This window comes from Perognathus longimembris, chromosome 16 (genome assembly GCF_023159225.1).
Source record: "Perognathus longimembris pacificus isolate PPM17 chromosome 16, ASM2315922v1, whole genome shotgun sequence".
In the NCBI taxonomy this organism is placed as follows: Eukaryota; Metazoa; Chordata; class Mammalia; order Rodentia; family Heteromyidae; genus Perognathus; species Perognathus longimembris.
The window spans coordinates 34,144,032-34,170,860 of NC_063176.1; the positions used below are offsets into that span (position 1 = coordinate 34,144,032).

At 37.3% G+C, this 26,829-nt stretch overlaps 1 protein-coding gene across 1 annotated transcript in view; it reads right to left on the reverse strand.

Moving 5' to 3' along the window:
- Grxcr1 (glutaredoxin and cysteine rich domain containing 1) overlaps positions 1-26,601 on the reverse strand; it is a 100,540-nt gene extending 73,939 nt beyond the window's left edge. The window contains exon 1 of the mRNA XM_048364360.1: positions 26,207-26,601. Within this exon, the coding sequence (XP_048220317.1) occupies positions 26,207-26,590 (384 nt within the window). The 5' untranslated portion in view covers positions 26,591-26,601. The remainder of the gene's footprint in view (positions 1-26,206) is intronic.
- Between the last annotated feature and the right edge of the window lie 228 nt (positions 26,602-26,829).

The following is a 26,829-nucleotide window of genomic DNA, read 5'->3' on the forward strand; positions in this document are numbered from 1 at the left end:
AGTACCCCACGAAAGATATTCTCACTCGTGCCCACAGAGCAGCTTCTGGAAGGTAGCCCTTCCCGCACTGCCAGAGCAAAGCGCCATCTTTGATACTGGCATAGGGTCAGACCACACTGGAACTAAATCGGACCTGGGGAAAGCGAGGACAAAGGAGCCATCTTTGAAAAGTGCAAGAGGGACCAACCAGTGAGAGCCAGCTCTGCCCAGAAGAACGCCCCCACCCAGGCGGGAGGCTTGACCTGGGCCATGGCTTAGCCAGAGGTGCCCCGCCCTGCCCGCCGGAATTTCTAATTTTAAAGCGAAAGCAGCGAGCAGCTACCAGCAGCACAGAAACACCAGACAGGGTAACAAACAGTTCCTGAGACATATAAATGGTCCTGTCACAGAGGAAGCCCAGCCCAAAACGGAGCTGAATTCCATAGCCAGCTCTGCCAGGCAGCCTCCCCGCCCAGGAGGGAGGAACCTCCCCCAGGCAAGAAACTCTCAGCCCGGTAAACCAGGCCAAAGGCGCCCCGCCTATTCAAAGCAAGGCATTAAAGGCCGCGGCCCCACAGCAGACAGAGAAGCCACGGTTCCTGAGACTGCTCACATCCCCATCTACAGAGGATGCCCAAGGCCTACCTGCAAGCTGTGCGAACCACAGAGACCCAGGATTGCACCAACAGGGGAGAAGAGTCAGAACAGATCCACCCCCTGCAAACTGATAGAAAGGCAAACCAGCCAATCAGGAAAATAGACTGCAGACCATCTCAAGGAAACCAAAGACTGGGGAAAGACCACCCAAACAAGGAAGACCCCATTTTTTTTTTCTTTTCAAACATTTTTTAAACTTTTTAAAAAAATTTTTTAAATTTTTTCACTTCTGAAATGTCGTTGGTTTTCTTGTTTTTCATTTTTACCTGTTTGTTTTATCAAGTTTGTTTTTTTGTTTTTGTTTTTTGTTTTTTGGTTGTTCATTTTTCTGGGGTTTTTTTCCTTTTTATTTTTTATTTTATGTTTTTAAAATAATTTTTCTCTGTTTTCTCTGTCTTCCAGTATTTTTACTTTATTTCTCTCTTTGCATTCTCTTTCTTTAAAAATTACTTTCCTATGAATAACACCTCCACTCTTTACTGCTAACTCTCCATTGTCTATCATTTTAACCTTGTTCTTTCTACTGATTCTACTCTCCTCCACATTTCCACGTCACTGAAACTAAACCAAAATCATCACCCTCCCCATACATTTTACTCTATTCTCTTTACTACCTCTAACTTTCCCTCCTGACTTACTGCCAGGATCTCCAGATTCCATTGACTCCTGGTTATTGGATAGAGGGTATCCCTGCTTAATCCGAGTGAATCAAAGGGGTTCATAGAGAAAGCCAGTCCTAAAAGAACTTCATATAAGAACAAGAATTGCTCATAGGGTTGTAACAGTAAATAAGTAACTACTGAATACAGGGCCCAGGATCGGTTGTTATATTGAAATTTTATTCCTTAGGAACACCAAATCTAATTTTATATACAGTTATACAAGGTATCCATATATAATTGTGAACTTATAAGAGTTACACAACAGTGCTTGGTAAAGGCTGCTTTGGGTCTTAAACGGTGCTCACAGGTGCTTGTAGATTGGCATTCCCAATCCAAATGGGCATAAGAAACACAAGAAAGATGGCAAACAATGGAGTCTTTTCTCCCACTCAAAACAAGCAGGAAACAGAGCAGTCAATCAGAGACATAGAAGAGAACCCTCAAAATGCTCTACAAAGTCTACTGATAAACATATTAAATGAAAAGTTTGAATCAATACAGCAATCCTTCCATAAAGTAATAGAGGATTTCATGGCCTCAACAAATAGAAAGATAAATGAAATTCAAGAGTCAAATGAAAAGATAGCAACCCAGGTAAAAGATTTGAGAGACAGCACTCAAAAGCAAATGAATGAAGTAAAGAAGTCCATGCAAGACCTAAGAGATGACATGGAAATCATCAGGAAAGACCAGTCAGAAGGAAAAGAGACTCGAAATCAAGTAGTTAGCCTACAGTCCCGACTAACTGAAGCAGAAGATCGAATCTCAGGAGCTGAAGATTCCCTAGAATCTATGGAGAAAGATCAAAAATCAATACAAATCCAGTCCAATCAACAAAACAGATCACTACAGGAGATTCATGACACAATCAGGAAGCCCAATTTAAGGATAATAGGTATTGAGGAAAACTTGGAGAAAGAAGTTAATGGGATAGGCAACCTATTTAACAGAATCTTAGCTGAGAACTTCCCAAATATCCAGAAGGATAGGCCTATACAGATACAAGAAGCATTTAGAACCCCAAACCGACCAGACCAGAATAGGACATGCCACTGACACATTGTGATCACAGGATCAGTAAAGTACAAGGAAAGAATCCTTAAAGCTGTTAGGGAGAAGGAAACAATCACATATAAAGGAAAAGCAATCAGAATTACCCCAGACTTCTCAGCAGAGACCATGAAAGCAAGGAGAGCCTGGAATGAGGTATACCAAACACTAAATAAAAATAACTACCAACCAAAAATACTGTACCCAGCCAAACTCTCATTCATATCCGAAGGTCAAATAAAAGTCTTCCACAGTAAGGAAAAATTGAATCAATATATCTCCACCAAACCAGGTTTACAGAAAATCCTCAAAGATGTACTATACAGGGAAAATAATCAAGATCCCAATACAGACAGAGAAATGAACCCTAATTAGTAAACACTAGATCAAGAAATGGGAAGACACAGCTTTAAACAAGATAGTGATAGTGAAAGGAACAAACGATCATCTCTCAATCCTAACTGTCAACATTAATGGACTTAATTCTCCAATCAAACGACATAGGCTCATAAATTGGATCAAAAATAAAGATCTATCCTTCTGCTGCCTCCAAGAGACACATCTATCCAACAGAAGTAAACATCTTCTAAAAGTGAAAGGCTGGATTCAAATCTATCAAGCAAATGGAACCTATAAGCAAGCTGGAGTTGCAATCCTAGTATCAGACAAAATTGACTTCAAAGTACAAAAAGGTAAGAAGAGACAAAGAAGGTTACTTCATACTAGTAAAGGGATCTCTCCTACAAGAAGATATAACCATTCTAAATATCTACACACCAAATGCAGGAGCACCCAACTTCATCAAACAAACACTACTGACTCTAAAAACACTCATAGACCCAAACACATTGATAGTTGGGGACTTTAACACTCCACTATCACCTCTGGACAGATCAACATGCCAAAAACTGAACAAAGAAATCACAGAACTAAATAATTGCATAGACCAACTAGACTTAACCAACATCTACAGAATATTGCACCCAGCAACAACAGAATACACATTGGAACATTCTCCCAAATAGATCACATCTTAGGGCACAAAGAAAATCAGTACAAATTCAGAAGTATCAAAACCATTTCCTGCATTCTCTCAGACCACAATGGAATAAAATTAGAGCTCAACTCAAACAGCCACCACAGAAAATCCTACAATTCATGGAAACTAAACAACACACTGCTGAACCATCAGTGGGTCATTGAAGAAATTAAAACGGAAATTCAAACATTTATGGAATTCAACCAAGATGAGGACACAAAGTACCAGCTCCTTTGGGACACAGCAAAGGCAGTACTCAGAGAAAAATTTATATCTCAGAGTGCATACACCAAAAAACTGGAGAAACAGCAACTCAATAATTTAAGGAAGCACCTTAATTTCCTTGAAAGAGAACAACAAGCCAAACCCGAAGTCAATAGACGGAAGCAAATAATTAAAATCAAATCAGAATTAAATCAATTAGAGATGAAATAAACCATCGAAAGAATCAACAAAACAAAGAATTGGTTCTTTGAAAAAATCAACAAGATAGACAGACCCCTAGCAAACCTGACCAAAAAACAAAGGCAGCACACTCAAATAAGATAAGAGATGAATCAGGTAACATCACCACAGAAACAACCAAAATTCAGCCCATAATAAGGGACTATTTTGAAAACCTTTATGCCAACAAATTTGAGAATTTGGAAGAAGTAGATGATTTCCTAGAAAAAATTCATATCCCCAAACTCAACCAGGAAGACTTAAACCTTCTAACCAGACCCATATCCAGTATTGATTAGAAAAGGCAATAAGTGATCTCCCAGCCAAGAAAAGCCCAGGTCCAGACGGATTCAATGCAGAATTCTACAAGGCCTTCAAAACAGAACTCACACCAATATTTCTCAAACTCTTCAATGAAATTGAAAGAGAACGTTCACTACCAGACACATTCTATGAAGCCACTATAACCCTCATCCCAAAACCAGGCAGGGACTCATCATGGAAAGAAGACTATAGACTGATTTCCCTGATGAATATAGACTCAAAAATTCTCAACAAAATAATAGCCAATTGACTTCAACAGGTCATCAAAAAAATCATACACCACGATCAAACTGGATTCATCCCAGGGATGCAAAGTTGGTTCAATATATGCAAGTCAATTAATGTAATCCACCACATCAACCGGAGTAAGGTAAAGAACCACATGGTTATAACACTCGATGCGGAGAAAGCGTTTGATAAAATCCAGCACCAATTTATGCTAAAAGCCCTGGAAAAACTGGGATTCCAGGGAACATTCCTGAATATAATCAAGGCAGTTTATGACAAATCAACAGCAAGCATAACTCTAAGTGGTGAAAAACTAAAGCCATTCCCTTTAAAATCAGGAACAAGGCAGGGATGTCCACTCTCTCCCCTGCTCTTCAACATAGTACTAGAATTCCTAGCCAGAGCAATTAGGCAAGAAGAAAATATAAAGGGGATCCAAATAGGAAAAGATGAAGTTAAACTTTCTCTCTTTGCAGCTGACATGATCCTATACCTAAAGTAAACCAAAGACTCTACCCCCAAGCTACTAGAGCTAATCCAAAACTTTGGCAAAGTTGCAGGATATAAACTAAACCCTCAAAAATCAGTGGCCTTTCGCTATGCTAATGACCCGAAGACCCAGGCTGAAATCAGGAAAGCAACTCCTTTTGCAATAGCCACAACAAACATAAAATACCTAGGAATAACCTTAACCAAAGAAGTGAAAGACCTCTACTATGAGAACTTTAAAACCTTGAAAAACGAAATTAAGTCAGAACTAAAGAAATGTAAAACACTCCAATGCTCCTGGATTGGGAGGATTAATACAATCAAAATAGCAATATTGCCAAAGGCAATCTACAAATTCAATGCAATACCCATTAATATCCCAACACCATTTATTAATGAAGTAGAGAAAGCAATCCAGAAATTCATATGGAACAATAAAAGATCTAGAATATCAAAAACATTCCTAAGCAGAAAGAACAGTCCTGGAGGAATTACAATACCCAACTTCAAGCTGTATTATAAAGCTATAGTAATAAAAACAGCTTGGTATTGGCACCGGAACAGGCCTGAAGACCAATGGAACAGAATTGAAGACCCAGAAATGAACCCACAGAATTATGCCTACTTAATCTGTGATAAAGGAGCAAAAACAATAGTTTGGAAGAAAGATAGCCTCTTTAACAAATGGTGCTTGCAAAACTGGTTCAACACATGCAACAAACTAAAACTAGATCCTTATATATCACCCTGCACCAAAATCAATTCCAAATGGATTAAAGACCTTGAAATCAAAACAGACACCCTGAAAACACTAAAGAAAGGAGTAGGAGAAACACTTGGCCTCCTTGTCACAGGATGGAACTTCTTTAACAAAGACCCAGATAGGCTACAAATCAAAGAAATGTTGGACAAATGGGACTGCATCAAACTGCAGAGCTTCTGCATGGCAAAGGGCGTAGCTCACAAGATAAACAGAAAGCTCACAGACTGGGAGAAGATCTTTACCGGCCATTCAACGGACAAAGGCCTCATATCTAAAATATATGCACAACTAAAAGAATTACCCTCTTCCAAAACAAAACCCCAGAGAACCAATAGCCCCCTCATCAAGTGGGCTAAAGACTTACAAAGAGACTTCTCTGATGAGGAAATGAGAATGGCCAAGAGACATATGAAAAAGTACTCTACATCACTGTCCATAAAAAAAATGCAAATCAAAACAACATTGAGATTCCATCTCACCCCAGTAAGAATGTCCTATATCAAGAAAACTAACAATAACAATTGTTGGAGGGGATGTGGCCAAAAGGGAACCCTACTTCATTGTTGGTGGGAATGTAAACTGGTTCAGCCACTCTGGCAAGCGGTATAGAGATTCCTCAAAAGGCTAAATATAGAACTCCCCTATGACCCAGCAGTCCCACTTTTGGGTATCTATCCAAAAAACCACAAACAAAATCACAGTAAAGCCACCAGCACAATAATGTTCATCGCAGTACAATTTGTCATAGAATCTGGAACGAACCCACATGCCCCTCAGTAGACGAATGGATCAGGAAAATGTGGTACATATACACAATGGAATTTTATGCCTCTATCAGAAAAAATGACATGGCACCATTTGTAAGGAAATGGAAGGACTTGGAAAAAGTTATAGTAAGTGAAGTGAGCCAGACCCAAAGAAACATGGAGTATATGGTCTCCCTTATAGGGAATAATTAGCACAGGTTTAAGCAAGTCACAGCAGAGGATCACAAGAGCCCAATAGCTATACCCTTATGATCACATAAGATGATACTTAGTGAAATGAACCCCATGTTATGGAAACGATTGTTACATCACAGTTGTAACTACTTTCAATGTCCCATGTGTATCTGTAGCTTCTACTATTGATGATGTTCTTGTATCACCTTCCTGTGGTTGCATCTACACTATCTCTGTAATCTTATCTGAGTATTTTGGAAACCGTCTATACTGGTATCAGAACTAGGAAATTGAAAGGGATTACCAAAATCGAGAGACCCAGGGTAAAAAAAGACAAACTACAAAAGCAATACTTGCAAAACTGGTGCAAGTGAACTGAACACCTCATGGGTGACATGGCAAAGGGGGAGGAGGATGGGGGGAATGAGGGATGAGGTAACAAAGAGCACAAGAAATGTATCCAATGCCTAACATATGAAACTGTAACCTCTCTGTACATCAAAATTTGAAAAAAAAAAAGAATGATCCCTGAAAGTCTAAATTAATGAAGACAATCTATAAATCTGTGTCTCAAAGAACCACTATTGAGTTTCCTGTGTAATTAGAGATGGACTCTCCGTAATAAAGGAAGCCTATTTTATATGTGGCTACCTCATCAGAGATGTCTGAATATTTCTATTAAGTGAAAAACTTGTTACCAGACTTGAGTTAACAAGCACTCTAAGAAGTATATCTTCAGCTTTCAGACATCTGTGACTTCCTTTGGACTGAAAATAAGGCCCTTGAGTTTCAATATCCCTCCCTTTCCACATCATTTGAGAATTGATTTAATTGTCACTGCTGTCTTCTTGCCAGAGAAGAAGCTATGTGCTTCACAGAAGTAATAGCTATTGTAGATATACTATCTGAGATTAGGTAATTTAGAAATTTATTTAGGCTCATGGTTCTTCAGGCTAGTAATCCAAAATTGGGCAGCTAAGCCTAGAAAGTGCTTCATGGTGCTTTATAACATGGAAGAAGAAAAAGGAGGAGAAAGGGGGTGTGAATCTGAGAAGGAATTATCAAAATTTCCATGAAAGCTAACATCTTCCCTGAGACAGTGAATAACTCACTCAAAAGGGCTCCATCATGACCAAAATACAGTTGGAACCACCATCACCATTGCTGTATTCTGAAAACACGGCATTCCTTCACTTGAGCCCAAAATGCATGTCCTTCTCATTACACAATATATGCTCATTCCATCCCAATAATCCCAGAGGCTTCAGTCATTCAAGCATTACTTCAAAAGTTCAGAGTCTCAGATGAGACTCAAGAAAAACTCCAAACTGTGAACCCACAACATCAAAATAAGTTATTTGCTTTCAAAATGCAAAGGTGTGACAAGTACCAAAGAGACATTTCTATTCCAGAAAGGAGTCATAGGCAAAATAAAGGCATAGCATGACCCAAGTCACTTCCAAAATCCAAGAGGGCAGACATTAAGTAGAATTCTTTTGCTCTGTATGACAGTTGTTGGACATACTGGGGCATCCCTTTTCCTGTGGCTCTGCTGGCTTACAGAACAGACAAAGCATAGGAAAACTGAATGGAATAAAACCATCTTCAAAGGACAAATTCAGGAATTTAAACAGAACCAGGAAATACTAGTCAAGAAGTCAGAATAACCTCCTTTCTTCTCATCACTCTCCCTTATCCTTCTATTAACATGATAGACACTTTGAAGGGCACCTCTGACAAATTCATGATTTTCAGTTACACCTACTGTTTCTGTGATAAACTGAGACTACTTGTTTATGCCTTTTTAAATATTGTAAAGGCCTGTATTAGCTGTTTTGGGTAACAACCCACCCTAAACCACCCACTGGCCTCAATGTTTAAACTCTCCAGGAAGGATTTGGCACTTCTAGATGACAGTGACCAGGTGTCTGGATGGAAATTCAAATGACCTTCACCAGATAATTCTCCCAAACCACCGTTTGGAGTCTTCTTCCCTTCCATTTCCTATGTATTAAATAGAGCTGCTTCTCCCTTTTCCTATTACTCCCTACTTTATTGTGTTATGTTAAAATCAATTTTTGCTACAGTTCTACTTGTGATACTCTCCTTTCCAAGCCCCTTTGAAATGCTTTCTATCATGGAGCTCAAGTCTCTGGTTTTTGTTGGAGGTATTTGCTTCCTCCTCCCTTTCTCTCTTATAATTCAGTCCACCCTTCAGCTCTCTTGGGCTAGAGTTTCACACTGGTGTCTGTTGCTTTCCCAAGTAGACATCGAGCACTGCTAGTAGAATTAGAGTTCTGGTGTCTTAATGACAGGGACCTGCTTCTAGGCATTGTTCTGGTAGGATCTGTGGTTTGACTCACCCCTGTGAAAGTTTTCACCTGGATCTACAGTTTCTTACAACATTCTCTGAAATCTAGATAGATGAAACCACACCTACATAAGTCTTGCATTCTGCATGCCTACGTATTAGTATTATACAACCACTGCCAAAGCTTGAATGCAAAGGAAAGCCCTGAGGTGATTTGGAAAGTGAATCCATGGAGGATGCTCCAAAAGCACTGTAACTCCAAGAACAATGGGGTTGTCCTGGGAAAGACAGCCTATAAAAGCCGTGCAGCTTGGCCATTGTCCCATCAACTTACTGATTGCACCAGACCCTCTATACTAATCTCTTTACTAGCTTGTCTCAGTTACATCCTTTTTGTTCTCCTAAGTACTATTTTTTCATTTCTACATTTTTTACTTTCTGCTTCCTTTTTAGTCAGTAATTATATTTTAAGATATAAATGTGGTGAGAAAGAGTGTGGTGTCTCATGCCTGTAACCCTATCTACTCAGGAGACTGAGAGCCAGGAGTACTGAGATTCTGAGACAGCTTGGGGAGACTCTTCAACCAATAAAAAGGTAGGCCCGGTGGTACATATCTGTTGTCCCAGTAATATGGGAAGCATAAATAGGAGGATTATAGTTCAAGCTGGCCTGGGCAAAAAGTAATACGTACTCTATTCAAACATTAACAAAAGCAAAAATGGATGGAAGCATGGCTGAAGAAATGGAGAGTCTGCCTACCTAGTGTAAGTCCCTGAGTTCAAAGTCCAGTACTACCACAAATGAATGAATGAAAATTCTTAAAATAATGACTCTACATTGCTATCTTACCATGGACGGTTAAAAAGAGCCACACAGCTCTTTTTAGCAATTTGATGCTACATCTCTCCCAGATGTTCTATTTTATCACTTAAGTTCTGTTTTCCATAAAAAAAAAAAAAAACTCAGGCATGGTCACAGTTCAGTAAAGCTCTTTGAAACTTTACAGCAAGACTGGCTTTTATACCAGTCCTCAAAAGCACATTACTCAATTCCATCTGGGACCTTATTGGAATAGCCTGACTTGTCTATATTTATTTTCCTTTGTTTAAGCATTGAGGATCAAACTGTGTCTTGCATAGCTAGACAAGCATTTCAACACCATTCCACACCTCCAGCCAAGCTTTCCATATTTCTACCAATTTTCCGATCTTGATCACTTAAGTAGTCTTTGAAACATTATAGACTCCCCATAGTCTTTTGTACTCTTCAGATATCTCACCAGAATATTCCGTCTAGGGGATGGGGTGACTATGATTAATAAACATTGTTTGCATGTTTGAATATAGAATAATAAAAATCATTAAGATTGTAATGACCAAAAGAGGGATAAGAGCAAGAAACAAAGGGGCTAAATATGCTCAATGTACATTATTGGAGTCTATGACAATGCCATTATGATAAAATCCTTTTGTACAATAATATATGCTAATAAGGAACAAGCAGACAAACAAAACCACATTTATAGCACTCTATTCTTTTTTCAGCACCCACTTCAAATTTGTTTTATTACCCAATTCCAAAGTCACTTTATAGTTCCGGTAATTGTATAGCAACAACCAGTTGCTGTAACAATGTGTCTTGCTGCATTGCTCATTGCTGAAGAGAATACCGAGACTAATTTATAAAGGGGAGAAGTTTATTGAGGCTCATGGTTCTGGAGGCTCATGGTTCTTGAAGACCAGGAGATGGTAGCTGTATCTGTGGCAGACTTCCTGCTGCTTCCAAACACAACGAGAGTTGGAAGAGGAGAGAAAGAAGGTACTTACAAGAGAAAAGCAGGCTGCTCTATTGGGATAGGTGACCTTCCCGAGAATAACATTAATCCATTCCTGAAGACTCCACTACTATATTCAAACACTTCTACCAATACTACCACAAGGAAGAATTAGGTTTCCAACCACTAAACCTCACAGGGTGTTGTATCACTGAGTATCAAACAATATCAAGGATACATGCATCCTTAGGAATAAATGACTTCCTTCTAAACAAAGATTTTTTGAATAATAGGACGAATAGCCAAGAGTCATTCTTGGAGACCTTAATAAGTGGCATTTTGTCTCATTCTCTAAGGCCAGGACCACTCTGAACCAAACCACTTTGCACCATTTATCTGTCTTCTTTCCACATCTTTCTCCTTTTTTCCCTTAAAATCACTAGTGTAACTTTGTTGATTCCAATATAGGTTCTAAGTAACAGTTGCCTCTTCATCCAGGATGTTTAGTTTCCTTTAAATGCTTTTCCTTTTACTCACCTGGTATTGTTGTTCCATACCGTTTATTTGACATGATCAATCTTGACTTGGTAAGGTACTAAGATGCCACTATATTTGCCACAGAAATCCCAAAAGATTTTAATAATTGAGACTAACCACAAATTAAATTGTGTTGAATATACAGTCCAATACAGAAATACATAAAGAAAACTAATTGTATTTATTGAAAATAAAAAATGTTTTATGGACTGAATGCTTTAATTTCATCAGTCTTACCATCTCAAAATTCTGTACTTTGCACAGTGGTTGTAAAGTCTGTGGGATGGTATTAAGACTGAAAACATTTCCCTGTAAAATCCCTTTCCACAAGAAATCTCACTAAAAACTAGGGAGGATCTTGACAGGGATATTGCAGCAAAGAATTAGGCAAATGATGAATGGTTAGGCACTAGTTGCTTAGTAAGCAAGAGCCATGTTGTTGGTCAAAAATTCGCAGGTAACTACATCATTTATTATCTGTGTCACTTTGGGCAGGGAACTCAATGCTGAGTAACATACAAACAGCTGTTTCTGCTGCCTAGCAACCACTCACACTGCATAAAACTAAACATCATGCATATATTCTTCACCCCTGAAACTGAAGGTAGCTGGCATTGGGCTGACCTATGAGCTAGATAGGATTTAGCTTCAAATATGGGTCAGTAGGACCCAGATTTCTTTGTGTCTCCAAGGACAAGGAAGTACACTCTGCCACAGAAGCAATGACAAAAGTGTATCAGTCTATTAAAACTAATGCAGATAGGAATAGAATAGAAAAATATGGAGCTATTGACTTAATCTACAACAGAATACTAATATTCTTGTGGACAAAATAAGCTGACCATGAGAAACTATAGGTAGAGTAAAAAGTGTGAAAAAATGTTCCGACTCAAACCAATAAATGTTATTTTTACATGGCAAAATGGACTTGCAGGCTTTAAGCATCTTGAGAGAGGTAACTTTGTTGTTTAGCTTTTTGTTGTTGAGACATATAGTACCAGAAAAAAACAACTTATAAGAAGAAAGGTTTATTTTGGCACAGTTTCAGAGGTTTTAGTCCATGGTCACTAGACTCCATTACTTGTGGGGCCATGGTGAGCTATAACATCATGGCATGTAAAGCAAAGTAACCAATCTCATAGTGTCTAGGAAACTTAACACAGAGAGGAACAGAGACCAAACTGTGCCTTTCAAAGTTGTACTAATGAATGTACTTTTTTCTCCAACTAGACCCTTCCTCTCAAAGTTCCTAGCCTTCCTCTCAGACTCAAATCCAACTTTTTGCCTTGAAACCTTGTAAAAGAAAAATTTTTCAAAAGATGGATGTGGCAACTGAAGTAGAAATATTCCCTACTTAAGGTTACCCTGTGGAGAGTTTGAGGCCAGCCTGGCTACCAAGAAAGATGCTTACACACACACACACACACACACACACACACACACACACAGAAATCAGAAAACAGATCGCATTCACCCAACATACAATGATACATTTCCATTCAAAAAAGAATTAGAGCACATTTTTTAAAATGGTTTGAAAAAAATCAAGACCAAATATAGGAGAGCCAATATTAAATCTCCCATCCCCATATTTAGAGCATATGGTGGTAGGACATGAACTCCAGAAGACTTCAGCATCCTTATTAAGGCTTTTCTGGCTGTGACTCAGAGGGCTACTCCCTTCAGCTTAATTTTTTCCATTGCCTACACTCATAGCATCCCTAGGATCTCTACTTTCCTAAGATCTCACCACAGCTTAGCTTTACTCTCAGAGCTTTGTGCATAGCCCTTGCAGCTGCTTGCTGCAGAGATTCTGTGCTGTCACCCACTGCCTACTAAACTCCTAGGCCTTCCCTTGAAATCTGGTACCTGCAAAATCCTCATTACATGGATTATGCTGAGGTCAGCTGCCAATTTGGTTTAGCAGCCTATGTGAGTCTGCCTAATTGAGAATGGTGAAATTAATCTGGAGAGGCAATTTTCTAGTCAGCCTTTGTGAATAGGGCATCCTACAGTTGTCCTCTCAGAATGGGCTTTCAAAGTCACTGGTAGCTTTATACCTTTGTGCCTGTAGTGTGTTGGGGGTAGTCAGCTCCTGAGATGCCCTCAGGACACATTTCCTTTGTTCAGCATCTATACTTCCCTTGGCCACACTGTACATGTTTCTTTTCTAGTCAAATGTCAAGATTTTCAAATCTTTCCACTCTGATATCTTTCCAATTCTCACCATAAATCTGGCTAAAGGGATTCTTGGCTAGGAACTACTCAAATGTCTGAAAATTTCTTCAGCCAGATAAACTACTCTATCTCATATAAATTCAACTCCCTACAAAGTCTCAAGGCATGAACAAAAAAGAATTCTTTTTCAAATGTAACATGAATTTTCCTCTTGTCCACTTCCCAAGAGGATTTCTATTCTGGTATAAACTCCCGTGATTATAGGATTTACTGTACTTATTCCTATCAGAATTTTGATCTTCTGAGTTTACATCAAAATTATCCTTTAAGAGCTGGGCACTGATGGCTCACCACTATAATCCTAGCTACTCAGGAGGCTGAGATCTGAGGATCATGGTTCAAAGCCAGCCCAGGCAGGAGAGATTGTGAGACTCTTATCTCCAATTAACCATCTGAAAACCAGAAGTGGTGCTGTGGCTCAAGTGGTAGAGCTCTATCCTTGAGCTGAAGAGCTCAGGGACAGTGCCGAGGCCCAGACTTAAAGCCCCATGACCGAAAAAAAAAATTATTATTTATGCTCAACTTACAACATTCTAGAGCTTTCCTAGCCTGTATCTCCAAACCTTTCCAAGTCTGCTCCCAAAAACCATGAACAAATGCTTCTGAACCACATTATCAGGGAGACAGACCCCTTCTCAAGAGTTGGTTATTCTGAGTTAATCTACTCTCTGTCAGTGTGGTGAAATAACTTTAAAAAAAAAAAAAAGCTTAAACAGGAACAGTATATTTTGGCTCAATGTGTCAGAGGTCTCAATTCATGGTTACTTGACTTCATTAGCCTGGGCCTGTGGTAAAACAAAACATCATAGCAAGGAGCACATGGCAGAACAAAGTAGTTCACTTTGTGCTGGCCAGGAGGGAGAAAACAGAAAAGTAAAGGAGGAATGTAGGAAAGGAACAACATATACCTTCAACTGAATGTCCCCACGGACATGCTTCTTCCATCTAGGCCCCAAGCTGTAAAGTTTTTACTACCTCCCAATAACATTACCATATGGAGACCAAACTCTCAACTAATGAGTCTTTTACAGGGATATTCAGATACAAACTATAAAATAAAATTATTCTAGATTAGCTGGGCACTGGTTGCTCACGCCTGTAATCCTAGTGACGCAGGAGGTTGAGATCTGAGGATAGGGGGCAGCTGGAAGCCAATCTGTGCAGCAAAGTCTAGGAGACTCTTATTTCCAACTAACCACCAGAAAACAGAGGCAAATCATGAATACATTTGGGCACATAAATAAAATTATCTTAACTACACATTTCTGCATAATAGTTTTAGTTCATAATTTTGTAAATCCCTTCCAAGTAATAATGATCAGATAATTCAAATGTTTATGTAGCTGTCAGGTAATTCAAATGTTTATGTAGCTGTCAGGTTTAGACTTAATTATTTGTACTTCTTCAAAAATTCTGAGTTTTCTGATACATTATCAGAAATTCTGCCAACATGAGAAAACCAATGTTTGTCTTCTCATATGGTTACACGGCTTTTTTTTTAAGTTTGGAAATAAATGTCCTATCTTCAAGATCACAGATTCTTTCTTCTGATTTATCAAGTGAAGTTTTGTCATGAAGAAAAAAAAAAATAAAGTAAATAAAGTTAACTTTCACCTCCAAAACCTATTCCCTATTCTTTTCAGAAAGAAAAGTCTTAATTTTTTGTTTTTCCTTATTTTACTGGTTAATAAAACACTGCAAACAGGGGCTGGGAACATGGCCTAGTGGCAAGAGTGCTTGACTCGTATACATGAAGTCCTGGGTTCGAATCCCAAGCACCACATATATACAAAACAACCAGAAGTGGTGCTGTGGCTCAAGTGGCAGAGTGCTACCCTTGTGCAGAAAGCAGCCAGGGACAGTGCTCAGGCCCTGAGTCCAAGGCCCAGGACTGGTTAAAAAAAAACAAACAAGAAAAAAAAAACAAAAAACACTGCAAACATTTGCTAAATTGAACTTTTAGTTGGGAATACCTCAAACTAACATTAAAATACAGGGACAGTCTTGACTCACAGCTGATGCTCTACTACTTGAGACACGCTTCCAGTAGGGATAGTCCTTCATTGTGCTTTCATAGGTCTTGGCCACCAAGAAGAGTTAACAGTCCCCACATACCAAAAAGCTGTTACAGGCAGGCACTGGTGGCTCACACCTGTAATCCTAGCTATTCAGGAGGCTGAGATCTAAGGATCACGGTTCAAAGCCAGCCTGAGAAGGAAAGTCCATGAGAACTCTTATCTCCAACTAACCACCAGAAAACCAGAGGTGGTACTGTGGCTCAAAGTAGTAGAGCACTAGCTTTGAGAAAGAAAAAAGCTCAGGGTCAGTGCCTGGGTCCCAAGTTCACATCCCATGTCCAACAAAAACAAGAAAGTATCCTAGATTGAGTGAGCCTAATAGAGTCACAAAGGCTGACATGAGATAAAGAAAGAGACAAGATGTAATAATAGAAATAATGGTCAGAATGATATAGGTCCATAAGCCAATGAATGTAGACAACTGGAAATGCAATAAACTCTCTAAGCCTCCAGAGGAAATGTCACCCTGCCAAAACCTTGATCTTAGTTCAATACTCAGGCTTCAGGCTTCCATACTATAAAGTAATCTATCTGTGTTGTTTTAAGGCACTAAGCTTGTAGCAATCAGTTTCAGCAGCAATGAGAAACAAAAAATTCTGGGAAAGTAGTAATCATTGTTTGTCCTTTTGAAAGTAGACACTACATAATCATCATGACTGATCTGAATGCCAAAAATCCTATTCTTTATCGAGTGAAAAATTGTGAATCTGGGATTAGAAGAAAGATGTGTGTTTACATGAGGCCATTTGGAATATATTCATCAGAATCTTAGGATATAGTAGGTAATAACTTCTGTATGATGTCTCACAATCACTACATACTGAGCTGTCAAAGGAAGATACTTAAAAATTGTTGATGAAGGTATATGTATCTGGCTTCATGTCACAGGTAATATGCAGGTGAGGGCAGCTCCGTCAAGCCACAGCAAAACCATAACTCTCCAGAGCCCTCATTTTTATCTTATTTTTGGCAAATCAGCACCTTATTTTTCACCATTCTGTCTGCTTTGTGAACTAGTCAAGTTTCTACAATGTTTTCATATAGAAAAACTGTCAATTGAAACCACTAATTATACAAAAGATACAAAAAGTATCAACTCCATTTTTAATGACAAAATTGTTATTTAGGAATCAGTAAAATAAGAAATACTCCAATTATTTGCTTTATTAACTTCATGGGAGGGTAATTTTTTTAAACACATATCTGTTTGTTCCCTTCCTGATTAAATGTTTTAAGGCATAATTTGCCAACAATTAAGTGATGTGATGAATTGTTAGAGAAATTAACTTGAGCAAATTGATGTCAAATCTTGAGTACATTTGTACACATAAATAAAATTATCTTAATTACACACTTCTGCATAATATTTTATTTTGTTCATAATTTTATAAATCTCTTCCAAGTAATGATGATTAGATAATTAAAATGTTTTTGTGGTTGTAACTTTTAGACTTCTAACTTGTCAGAAATTGTCAACATGAGAAAATCAACAAGATGTTTGTCTTCTCAGTTTACTTGGGTTTTTCTTTAAAGTTTGGAAATAAATGTCCCATCTTCAAGCTCACAGATTCTTTCTTCTGCTTTGTCAAGTCTTTTGTTGACACCTGTTGTTGAATGTTTCAATTCAGTTATTGTATTCTTCATTTCTAGGATTTTTATTTGGAAGTGGTTAACTTTTATTTCTCTTTCAAATCTCTCATTTTGCTCATGAATTGTTTCCCAAATTTTATTTAACTTTCTGTCTGTGTTCTCTTGTAATTCCCTGAACTTCTTTACAAGGATTATCCTGAATTCTTTGTCTGTCATTTCATAGATCTCCTTTTCTTCTTGGTCCATTCCTGTGGATTTATTGCTTCCTTTTGGTGATTTCACAGCTCCATGATTTTTCAAAATCCTTGTGTCCTTGTGCTGAGGCCTGCATACCTGGTGAGATGATGATCGCTTCCAACATTTGCAGGTGTTCATTGATGGTGAGGGGTTTTTATTATTTAGACTAGATTGGGGTTCTGGATGGGCCGGCTGGTTGCAATACCAGACATTTGAAATTATCCAATCAGAGGTGACAAAGGAAAAAGAGAATGAAAAGGAATGAAGAAAGGTTATGGGACATATGGCAAAGCAACTAAGGAAAAATGTTCAAGTCATTATCACTCAAGGAATAGAGAAAGAAAAGGGTAGAACATTTACTTAAATAAATAATAACAGCTAACTTTTCTTTGAATCTAGAAGAAGATATGAATATCCAGGTATAGGAAAACCAAAGAATACAAATAACATTCAAACCAATAAGACTACCAGAAGCTATATTATAAACAAACTGTCAATGATCAAAGACCAAAAGAGAAGATCCTAGATACAGCAAAAGAAAAGAAGCAAATCACATATAAAGAAGTTCCAATACAAGTAACCAGCAGCAGATCTCCCAGAGGAAACCTCACAGGCCAGAAGGGAGTGGAATTACATATTCAAAGTACTAAAAGAAAAAAAAAACATCATATAAGAATGTTGTACCCAAAATGACTGTCATTCAAACATAAAGGGGAAATTGACCTTTTACAGAGAAGCAAAAGCTGAGAGTTCTTTTGCCAAAAGGCCTACCTTACAAAGGATGCTAAAAGGTTTTCAAACTGAAAGAAAGAGAGACTAATGGATAAAATAAAAACATCTGAAAGTATAAAACTCACTGGTAAAGTGAGTATTCAGTCAAACTTAGAATACTCTGATATTGTCAAAGTGGTATGAAATTATGTATAACTATAGTTTATAGGATAAAAGGCAAAGTTACTGATGACAATAATAATTACAATTATTTGTTAAGGGACATATGCTATAAAAGTTATGGATTATGACATTAGTAACTCAAAATGTGGAAGGAATAAGTAGAGTTGTTGCAACCAAATTTAAGTTACTACTGGATTAAAATATTTTATACTGTAATTTTTTGTAAGTCTAATAGCACTCACAAAGCAAAGCTATATCAGATAAACTGTAAACTAAAAAGTCATAAATAAAAACATATTACACAAAGAGACAATAAGAAATAATCTACTTAAAAAACTTGCAAACATTGAAAAATGGCAGTAATAAGTTCTTATCAATAGCTACCTTGAATATGAATGGATTAAATTTCCCATTTAAAAGACAAAACATGGCTAAATCAATTTTTTAAGACCAAATCATTTGCTATACACAAGAAAATAACATTGCCTGTAAGGACCAAAAGTGATTATTTAGTCAAACTCAGGGGGAAAAAGATATTCCATGCAATAGAGAACAAAATATGGCAGGAGTAACTATACTTATGTCATATAACATACAGTTTAAGACAAAAACTGTGAAAAAAGACAGACATTACATAGTAAGAGTCAATTCAGCAAGAGGACAGCAGTTGTAAATATATATGTACCCAACATCAGACTCCCTACAAAATATAAAACAATTAGCAATAGATCTAAAGGAAAAGATAAACCACAATATTATTACAGTAGGAGGTTTCAATATCATATAATGGAGAAATAATCCAGACAGAAATTTGACATGGAAATATCAGATTTAAACTATACTCTAGACCAAATAAACCTGATAGAAATATGCTTACCACTCCATCCAACAGCTACAGAATATACATTCTGAGTAATTACATGTACATGGGATAATTACTGGGCAAAGAAATTTCTTCCCTCTCGTTTACTATAGCACTATTTATAATAGTCAAGAAATGGAATCAATTTAAGTCTTCACTACCAGATACATGGATAAAGGAATTATGATGAATTGTCAATTCTGCACTAGAAAGAAATTTGCAGCAACATGGATGACACTGCAGAACATTATATTAAATGAATTTGGGCCAAGTACAGAAAGACAAGTTCCACATGATCTCAATCAGGTGTTATATTCATCAATACTAAGATCTTATGAAAGGAAAAGATAGAAGAATGAGTACCAGACATGTGGGTTATTAGCATGGAGTAGAGAATAGGGAAATCTTGGTCAAAATAGTACAAAATTACAATGAGATAGAAGGAATATTTTCTAAATGACAATAATAAATGAACAAATAGAGACAGATGGTGATTATCCAGAGCTGGAGAAGTTTGTGAAGAGAGGAGAGATGGAGGAGCGAGAAAAGAAGAATGACTAAATTGTTTTTGAGGGTCTCTTTTGGATGATGAAAATATTCTTGCTCCGTTGTGATGACAGTTGCATGACTATAAACCTACTAAAACCATTAGATTGTTTACTTTAAGCTGTTGGATTGAATTATGTATGAACTACATTAAATTATGTTTAAAAATAAAGCATGATGTCAGCAATACTTACAAAACTATATGCTGTAAAACAACTGTACAACTCATGGGGAGGAGGGGAGGAAAATGGGGAGGGTGAGAGGTGGGAGAACAATGAGGGAGGAGGCAACAAGTTGGATAAGAAATGTACTCGCTGCCTTAAGTATGAAACTGTAACCCCTCTGTACATCACTTTGATAATAAATCAATTTTTAAAAGATTTCAAAGGAGCAGAACTTCCTATGACTTTGTGACTGTAACATCGTCTGACAGCATTTCACACATATCCATGGCAACTGTGCTGCCATTCTATGAAAATACAGAGCCCATGAATATGTTCAGTAGGCAATGCTGGCCTGTGATAACAAATGGCTATGCTTCTAAAATTAGATAGATAGATAGATAGATAGATAGATAGATAGATAGATAGATAGATACATAATACATAGATACATAGATAATAAATAAAAAGAAAGAAAGAACGAATGAATGAATGAATGAACGAAAGAAAAGAAGAAGGAAGGAAGGAAGGAAGGAAGGAAGGAAGGAAGGAAGGAAGGAAGGAAGGAAGGAAGGAAAGAAGGAAGGAAGGAAGGAAGGAAATGCTAAATTCCTCCATTATCTGGTAGGCTTCCTACAAGAGTTTACAGTATTAAGAGGTTGTAAATCATAATGAGGAGTTTGAGAGGCTGCTCAGCGTGTAGGAATACAGAGAGATTAATAAGATTAAGCTTGGGCAATTAAAAGCAAGGTTGCATATATTTAAATGCCATGATGATATAAAGATTCTGATGAGTAGAAGTAAAAAGAAAAGGATTCAATGAGAATCACAGACCTTGAATGCTTTCAGTGCTGATGGTCAGTTCCTATTCCTGACTTCTGGAAACTTGCAAGATAAAAGACATTAACTGTATACTATCTTTCAGTTCTTGATGCTTGAGACAAAACTAAGCTAGGAAAAAAAGAAAAAAGATCCAGTAAAAATAATGGTCTAGCAAGAGAAATTTAAAAGTAGAAAAAAACACAAACATTAATAGAAATTAAGAATGGGCTCACAGAGGGGTGAAGCCAATAAGAAAACAAACAAAGAATTCTCTGGAGATGGAAATTGAAGCTCATATCTGAATCCATTCATACACTGCTTCATCCAGCCATTCCTAATTATCTCCTTCATTAATTAATAAGATAAGTCCGTTCCATGGTATATATGTAATAAATGGCTATTCAATGAACGATTGAACATTTAAGATTTGGGCATTTGAGATGACCCACCAGAAAGTCTATGAATGAAGCAAACACTTCCACCATGTAAACCCTAGCCCTATCCAATATAGGAACTCTCTAAATCCAAGAGATGGGAAAGAAGGAAAGAACTGCTACCTAAGAGAATTCCATTGAGTTTATTAACTCAAAGAGAGAACATTTAGAAGGTTTTACTCAGTATCATTGCCTAATGCTGAGACCAAGGCTAGAAAAGGAAAATCTATAGGGAGTGGGCACAAGATACTGAACTGTTAGTCTAGAATACAAACATAGTATCAACTCATCTTTAATATTTTTCTTATTTTGGGGTAAGAAGTCAACTGATTTCTCAATAGTTTCCTATATCATTTGGAATTACACTAAATCCTAGAGTTTCTACTAATTACTAATACTATGTGAAATCAAATGGAAACAATGTACCTCGGTAGACCTTCTCTATGTTAAGATCAACTAAAATAAGTGATAAATTTTAAAATCTGCAAACCAGATGTTGAAATTTCAAAGATAATACTATTATACTATGTGTATGAGGATAACATTAAGAGAAAGTAAATGAGAGTTTTTTCACTTGGAATTATATTTTACAAAATCTAGAACAACAAAGGCAGAATTCTTACATTTACTACTTTTGGAAGAGACACTTGATTTCTCTGCCACTTAGTTAAAAAAATATGAGCACCTTGAATAAATTAATATAATAATGCATATACCATGTGTAGATTGTTCTGCAAATGCATGTCATTTTGATTTGTCTTGAAATTATAGAATGTGCATAAATACAACCACAGTAAACAGAGACATGCACACAAACACACCAACAGAACTATATGCTTAATTCTGTTCTTAGGAAGTAGCTATCTATATAGAATGTCTTGTAATTATTTTCCTTCTTTTGGTCAACTTTTCTCTATATCTATATGCATAAGAAGAAGTTCAAAATTATAATTATTGTAGGAGAATATTCTAATATACACACAGTTTGAGAATAAGGTCAAGAAACGATAACTGTCTGAAGCTGAATCTCAGAACAATAAATTTTAAAAAATTAAATGACACTACTGATCAACATCAGTGATCTACCTTAACAGATTTTAGAAACACATTGTGGCTAATAGCAAGGTGCATCTCAAATTTGATCATGCAAATTGGGCAATAAGAGTTACAAGCTATATCGTGATACTGTACTGAGATTTCCATGAGGTAAGAGTAATTTTAAAGAGAAAAATAAAAAATGTTTTTATTCTAAAAACTTTCAGTAATCAAGAGTAAAATCACTTATCTAGATAGAAATATCCTTAGGGTAAATTTTCAACTACTGAAACAGAACAACTGCATAAGAGTGTACTGGTAAGATTTCCAGAACTGTTCCTAAATCAACTAATTGGCAAGTTAGTATATGCATTGGCCATATGGCTGTCTAGGTAACCTTGGCCCATCTGTGACTCAGGAAAGATTCTCCTGATGATCTAAGCTGATCAGAAGAACAATACATGAATGCATGTCTTCCTCATTAAATACTAAAGATGCAAGGAACATAATGAAAAATTACTTTACCCTGTGGAACTGGGTGAGTCTCTTTTACACTGTAGATCAATAGCTTTCAATGTTTAGGGTAAGAATAAAGATTTTTCTAAGGAACACATATCCCAGGCAACTAGATTCTAGGTTTTCAGATTTCTAAAGTGGTCTTTCTTTGGCATTTTATTCTTACTGTGTCTAGAAGTTGGAAATTTCAACCTCGCAGATCTGAACAACTACAATCTAGACCATCTGGAGGCCCCTGAGTGATTCATTAACAATCTACCCACTTCCAATATCACTGGAACAATCACATTGCCCTATGCTTCCTAGTTCATCTCCATCCTTAACCTCAATTAGTATTTTCCATCCTCAATCACCCAGGATTCTATGAGGCAAATTGAGTACCAAGTAAAATAAAAAAACTGGTTTAAGTATCCCATTTACATACAACATTCTAAATAAGTACTACTGAAAACAGGAATACTTCAATAAAGTAACTTTAATGTCTACTCTCAAGGCACATGCCCCTATTTCATGAAAGAGGAGTAACAGACTCGGAGACAGGGAGGAGGAAAAGTGATTTCCACCATCTTTGATAGAGTTTATTTACATTTAATCAAGCACTCAAGTTTCTTTCTAGTTGAGTGCTTTAAGATCTTATAACTTAAAACAGAAAGAAAGCCCCGACTGTCCTAGCAATCACAGCTTCTTGCTCAAAAAAATTATCCATGAACTAGAGAAGGAAAAACATGAATTAAAAGGTAATATTAGTCATACACTGATATCTTTTTTTTTTTTTTGGCCAGTCCTGGGCCTTGGACTCAGGGCCTGAGCACTGTCCCTGGCTTCTGGCTTCTTTTTGTTCAAGGCTAGCACTCTGCCACTTGAGCCACAGTGCCATTTCTGGATATGTGGTGCTGGGGAATCGAACCCAGGACCTCATGCATACGAGGCAAGCACTCTTGCCATTAGGCCATATCCCCAGCCCCAAATAATGTTTTTGGGTTTGGGGGTGTTTTTGTTTTTTTGTTTTTTGCCAGTCCTTGGGCTTGGACTCAGGGCCTAAGCACTGTCCCTTGCTTTTTTTTTTTTTTTTTTTTTTTTTTTGCTCAAGGCTAGCACTCTGCCACTTGAGCCACAGAGCCACTTCTGGCCTTTTTTCGATATATGTGGTGCTGGGGAGTGGAACCCAGGGCTTCATGTATACGAGGCAAGCAGTCTTGCCACTAGGCCATATTCCCAGCCCATACACTGATATCTTAATCAGGTATCCTAGATACCAACTTCTTACTCTCTGAAAAATTGCCAAGGTATAGTAACAGAGTCAAAACAGAGTCAAGTTTACTACTTATTTTGTGAGGGATATAGAAAATAAAAGATCAAGGGACTGAGTCAGATGTGGTAATGGGTATGAAAGTGATTGACTGGCAACTTCAGCTTTGTACCTCTAGGGCTACTCTGCAACTGCACGGGGAAATCTGTGAGAACCCACTGTCATCCTAAGACAAATGCCTAAGAGGCTGGTTCCCCCCACCCCCCACCAGCAACTGACTGACATTCAAATCAGATCTTTACACAGTGTTGCAGATATTGTGTACACAAGTTGTATGCACAACTTGTGAGAGTGTTCTCCATGTAAACAAGCATGTGAATGGAATCCTTTTGTATAGTGCCACTAGCATCCCTGACTCCAGTGCCAGCACTCCTTGAATATATGTTTTGTCACAGAGAGATTAGAGAACAACTATTTGATGAGTTTGCTGAGGACAGAATTAGAGATGGTGGTGAAAATTTGTGACTGCCTAGAGCTTGCTGATTACTTTGCCCACATGATGAAAAAAGAAGAAACAGATTGGGGGGTCAGGGAGAGACCAAATATCTAAGCCTTTAAGTGACCTCTCCCAGTAACCAGTATTTCCTTTTTGAAACTGAGTTAAATACAATGGGGACAAATTGTTAGAAAAAGACAGTTTCATAGAACTTATTCTCATAAAAAAGTGACAGAATTATGCACAGAAAATATATGTAAGTAGATATTCTTATCTAATGTAGAATTACAATTTTGGCTTTGGAATTTCCTTTAGTTCCCACTTGTGAATTTATAGCACTGTAACAGTAAAAACATAGAGATAATAGTTTTTTTCTTCTGAAGGTTTTAAAAATTTTAAGTATTTACTCATAAATAATTGAGTTTTTACTTTTGCAGATTTGAATAAACAAATGAAAATCAAAGTTCTAAAATGAGCCCAACAGTTTTAGAAACAACCCTCTAAATCATAAAACCAACTCAAGAACAAGCTAAGTTAACCGGGACAAATACTAACATTCTAAAATTTAATACTAACATGGTAAAAATCTGTTACAAGGAACCTCAATCTATACTATGATAGTAGCAACTCCCATATTGGGTGAAACTTCTTCCACTAAGGTTATATTTAACCTGATAGTCTCATCTCTATAAATTCATGTAAGATTATTCTCAACCAAGTAAAGCATGGCAATCAGCTTCTGATTTTTTTTTCCCTTTGGTCTGGTTTCCCTTCTCTAATCTACAAAATCTTTCATGAGAAAATTATACATATGGAAGAAAGCATTGGTCCTAACCACTTTTTCCTTTAATTAAAACTTTCATTTCTTTAAATACTTGTGATTTGATCTTTTCAAATACTTCCTATGGAGTTAAATATATCAGTCACTTTTGTTGAAATCCATTCTGCCTACCACTCCTACATTTCTTTATACAATGTGGAAGTTTCAAATAATCAACCACAAGGTATCATTTTATCCAAACATTGAGACTAATATACTGAAATTTTTATTTGCTACTTAACAATAGCGATTATAAACTCCATTCCTGACATAATGGTGTCTGTTTAAACATCAACAACAAAACATGTTACAAATGCTTCTAGGCAATTTCAAACACTTTCCTACCATTAAATCATTACCAAAGACTCCAAGATCTGAGTAATATGTCTTTTTATTGATATTCAAAATCTATTATATTTTAAGGACCAATTGTTCACTATATTAGATCTCAGTGTGTACTTTTCTGGAGGAATACCTATCAAGTTGTGCTGCAGAACTATAATGGGTAAACTAACAGAGAAAGAGACTACAGATAAAGCCTGCCAAACCAGATAAAACCTCAGAACTGGAAGGAAGACATAGTCTTCATTACACTATAATTTTCCCATTGAGTTCAATCCTCTTAATGCAGGCACTCAGCCTGTTCTGGCTTACATACTTCTTTTAGTGTTGATAAATGCTAACCCAGTGATTTAAGAATAATAAACTTGAAAGAAACTAATTTCTGGGGTTTACTAGAATGCTTTGAACACTACATCTATCTCCCTTCTTAGCTAAGAAGTAGAAATAGCATTTTAGTCAGCATATGCCACAAGAAAAGACCACTTCCATGTTGAAAACACAGCGGTGAAAAAAATCAATCTAGTCTGCTAAAAATAATGCCCCTGTTTGTAAGTGGCAGCTGGTTGAGACAATGTCCCAGATGGAGTATGGAGGGGTTATGAGTAAGTCAGGTTCACTTTAAACTGAGAGGTATTCAAGATGTCAGTCAGGAGCAAAGCTCAAGAGCTGGAGTGTGTCATGACTTACCTGTAACACTTTGGTCAAATTGTTAAATAGGTCTTGGCCAGCACTCACTTTGTATTTGACGCCTCTGACTGTGCCATTTTTGCTTAAAATGTTGACTCTTCTTGTACCAAAAGCCTTCTCACTAGCAGCCCTGGCTAGCACCAACAAGTTATCCTGATCATTCTCGTACTCATCACCTTCTGATCCTATATGGCCGTTTTGCTGTCCATCAGAATCACTTAGTCCATCGATCCCACAGATACTGGCACATTCAGAATCTAGAGAGCCGGGTGGTTGGCCATCTTCATAAACCTCCTTTAGAACTCTCCCACTGTGCGACGATGCGATCCGAAACCGGACTTTGCGTGGCCTGTCACTCTCTGGCTTCATCTCCCTTTTTAACATAGTCACCTCCATTCAGAGTTCACATCATTCTGAATCTGTGGCTCAGGCACTAATTTCTTTGCTACATAACAGTATCTGAGACGACTCCAGTGACAACAGCACTCCTGTGAAACCCACATCAAAGGAAAGAAGATTCCCAAGAACTTACAAGGCATCACTGCTATTAATAATGAATGAATGTGTGTGTACTATGGTTACCTTTAAACTAAAACCTTCAACATGATCCTGGTGTTTAAATA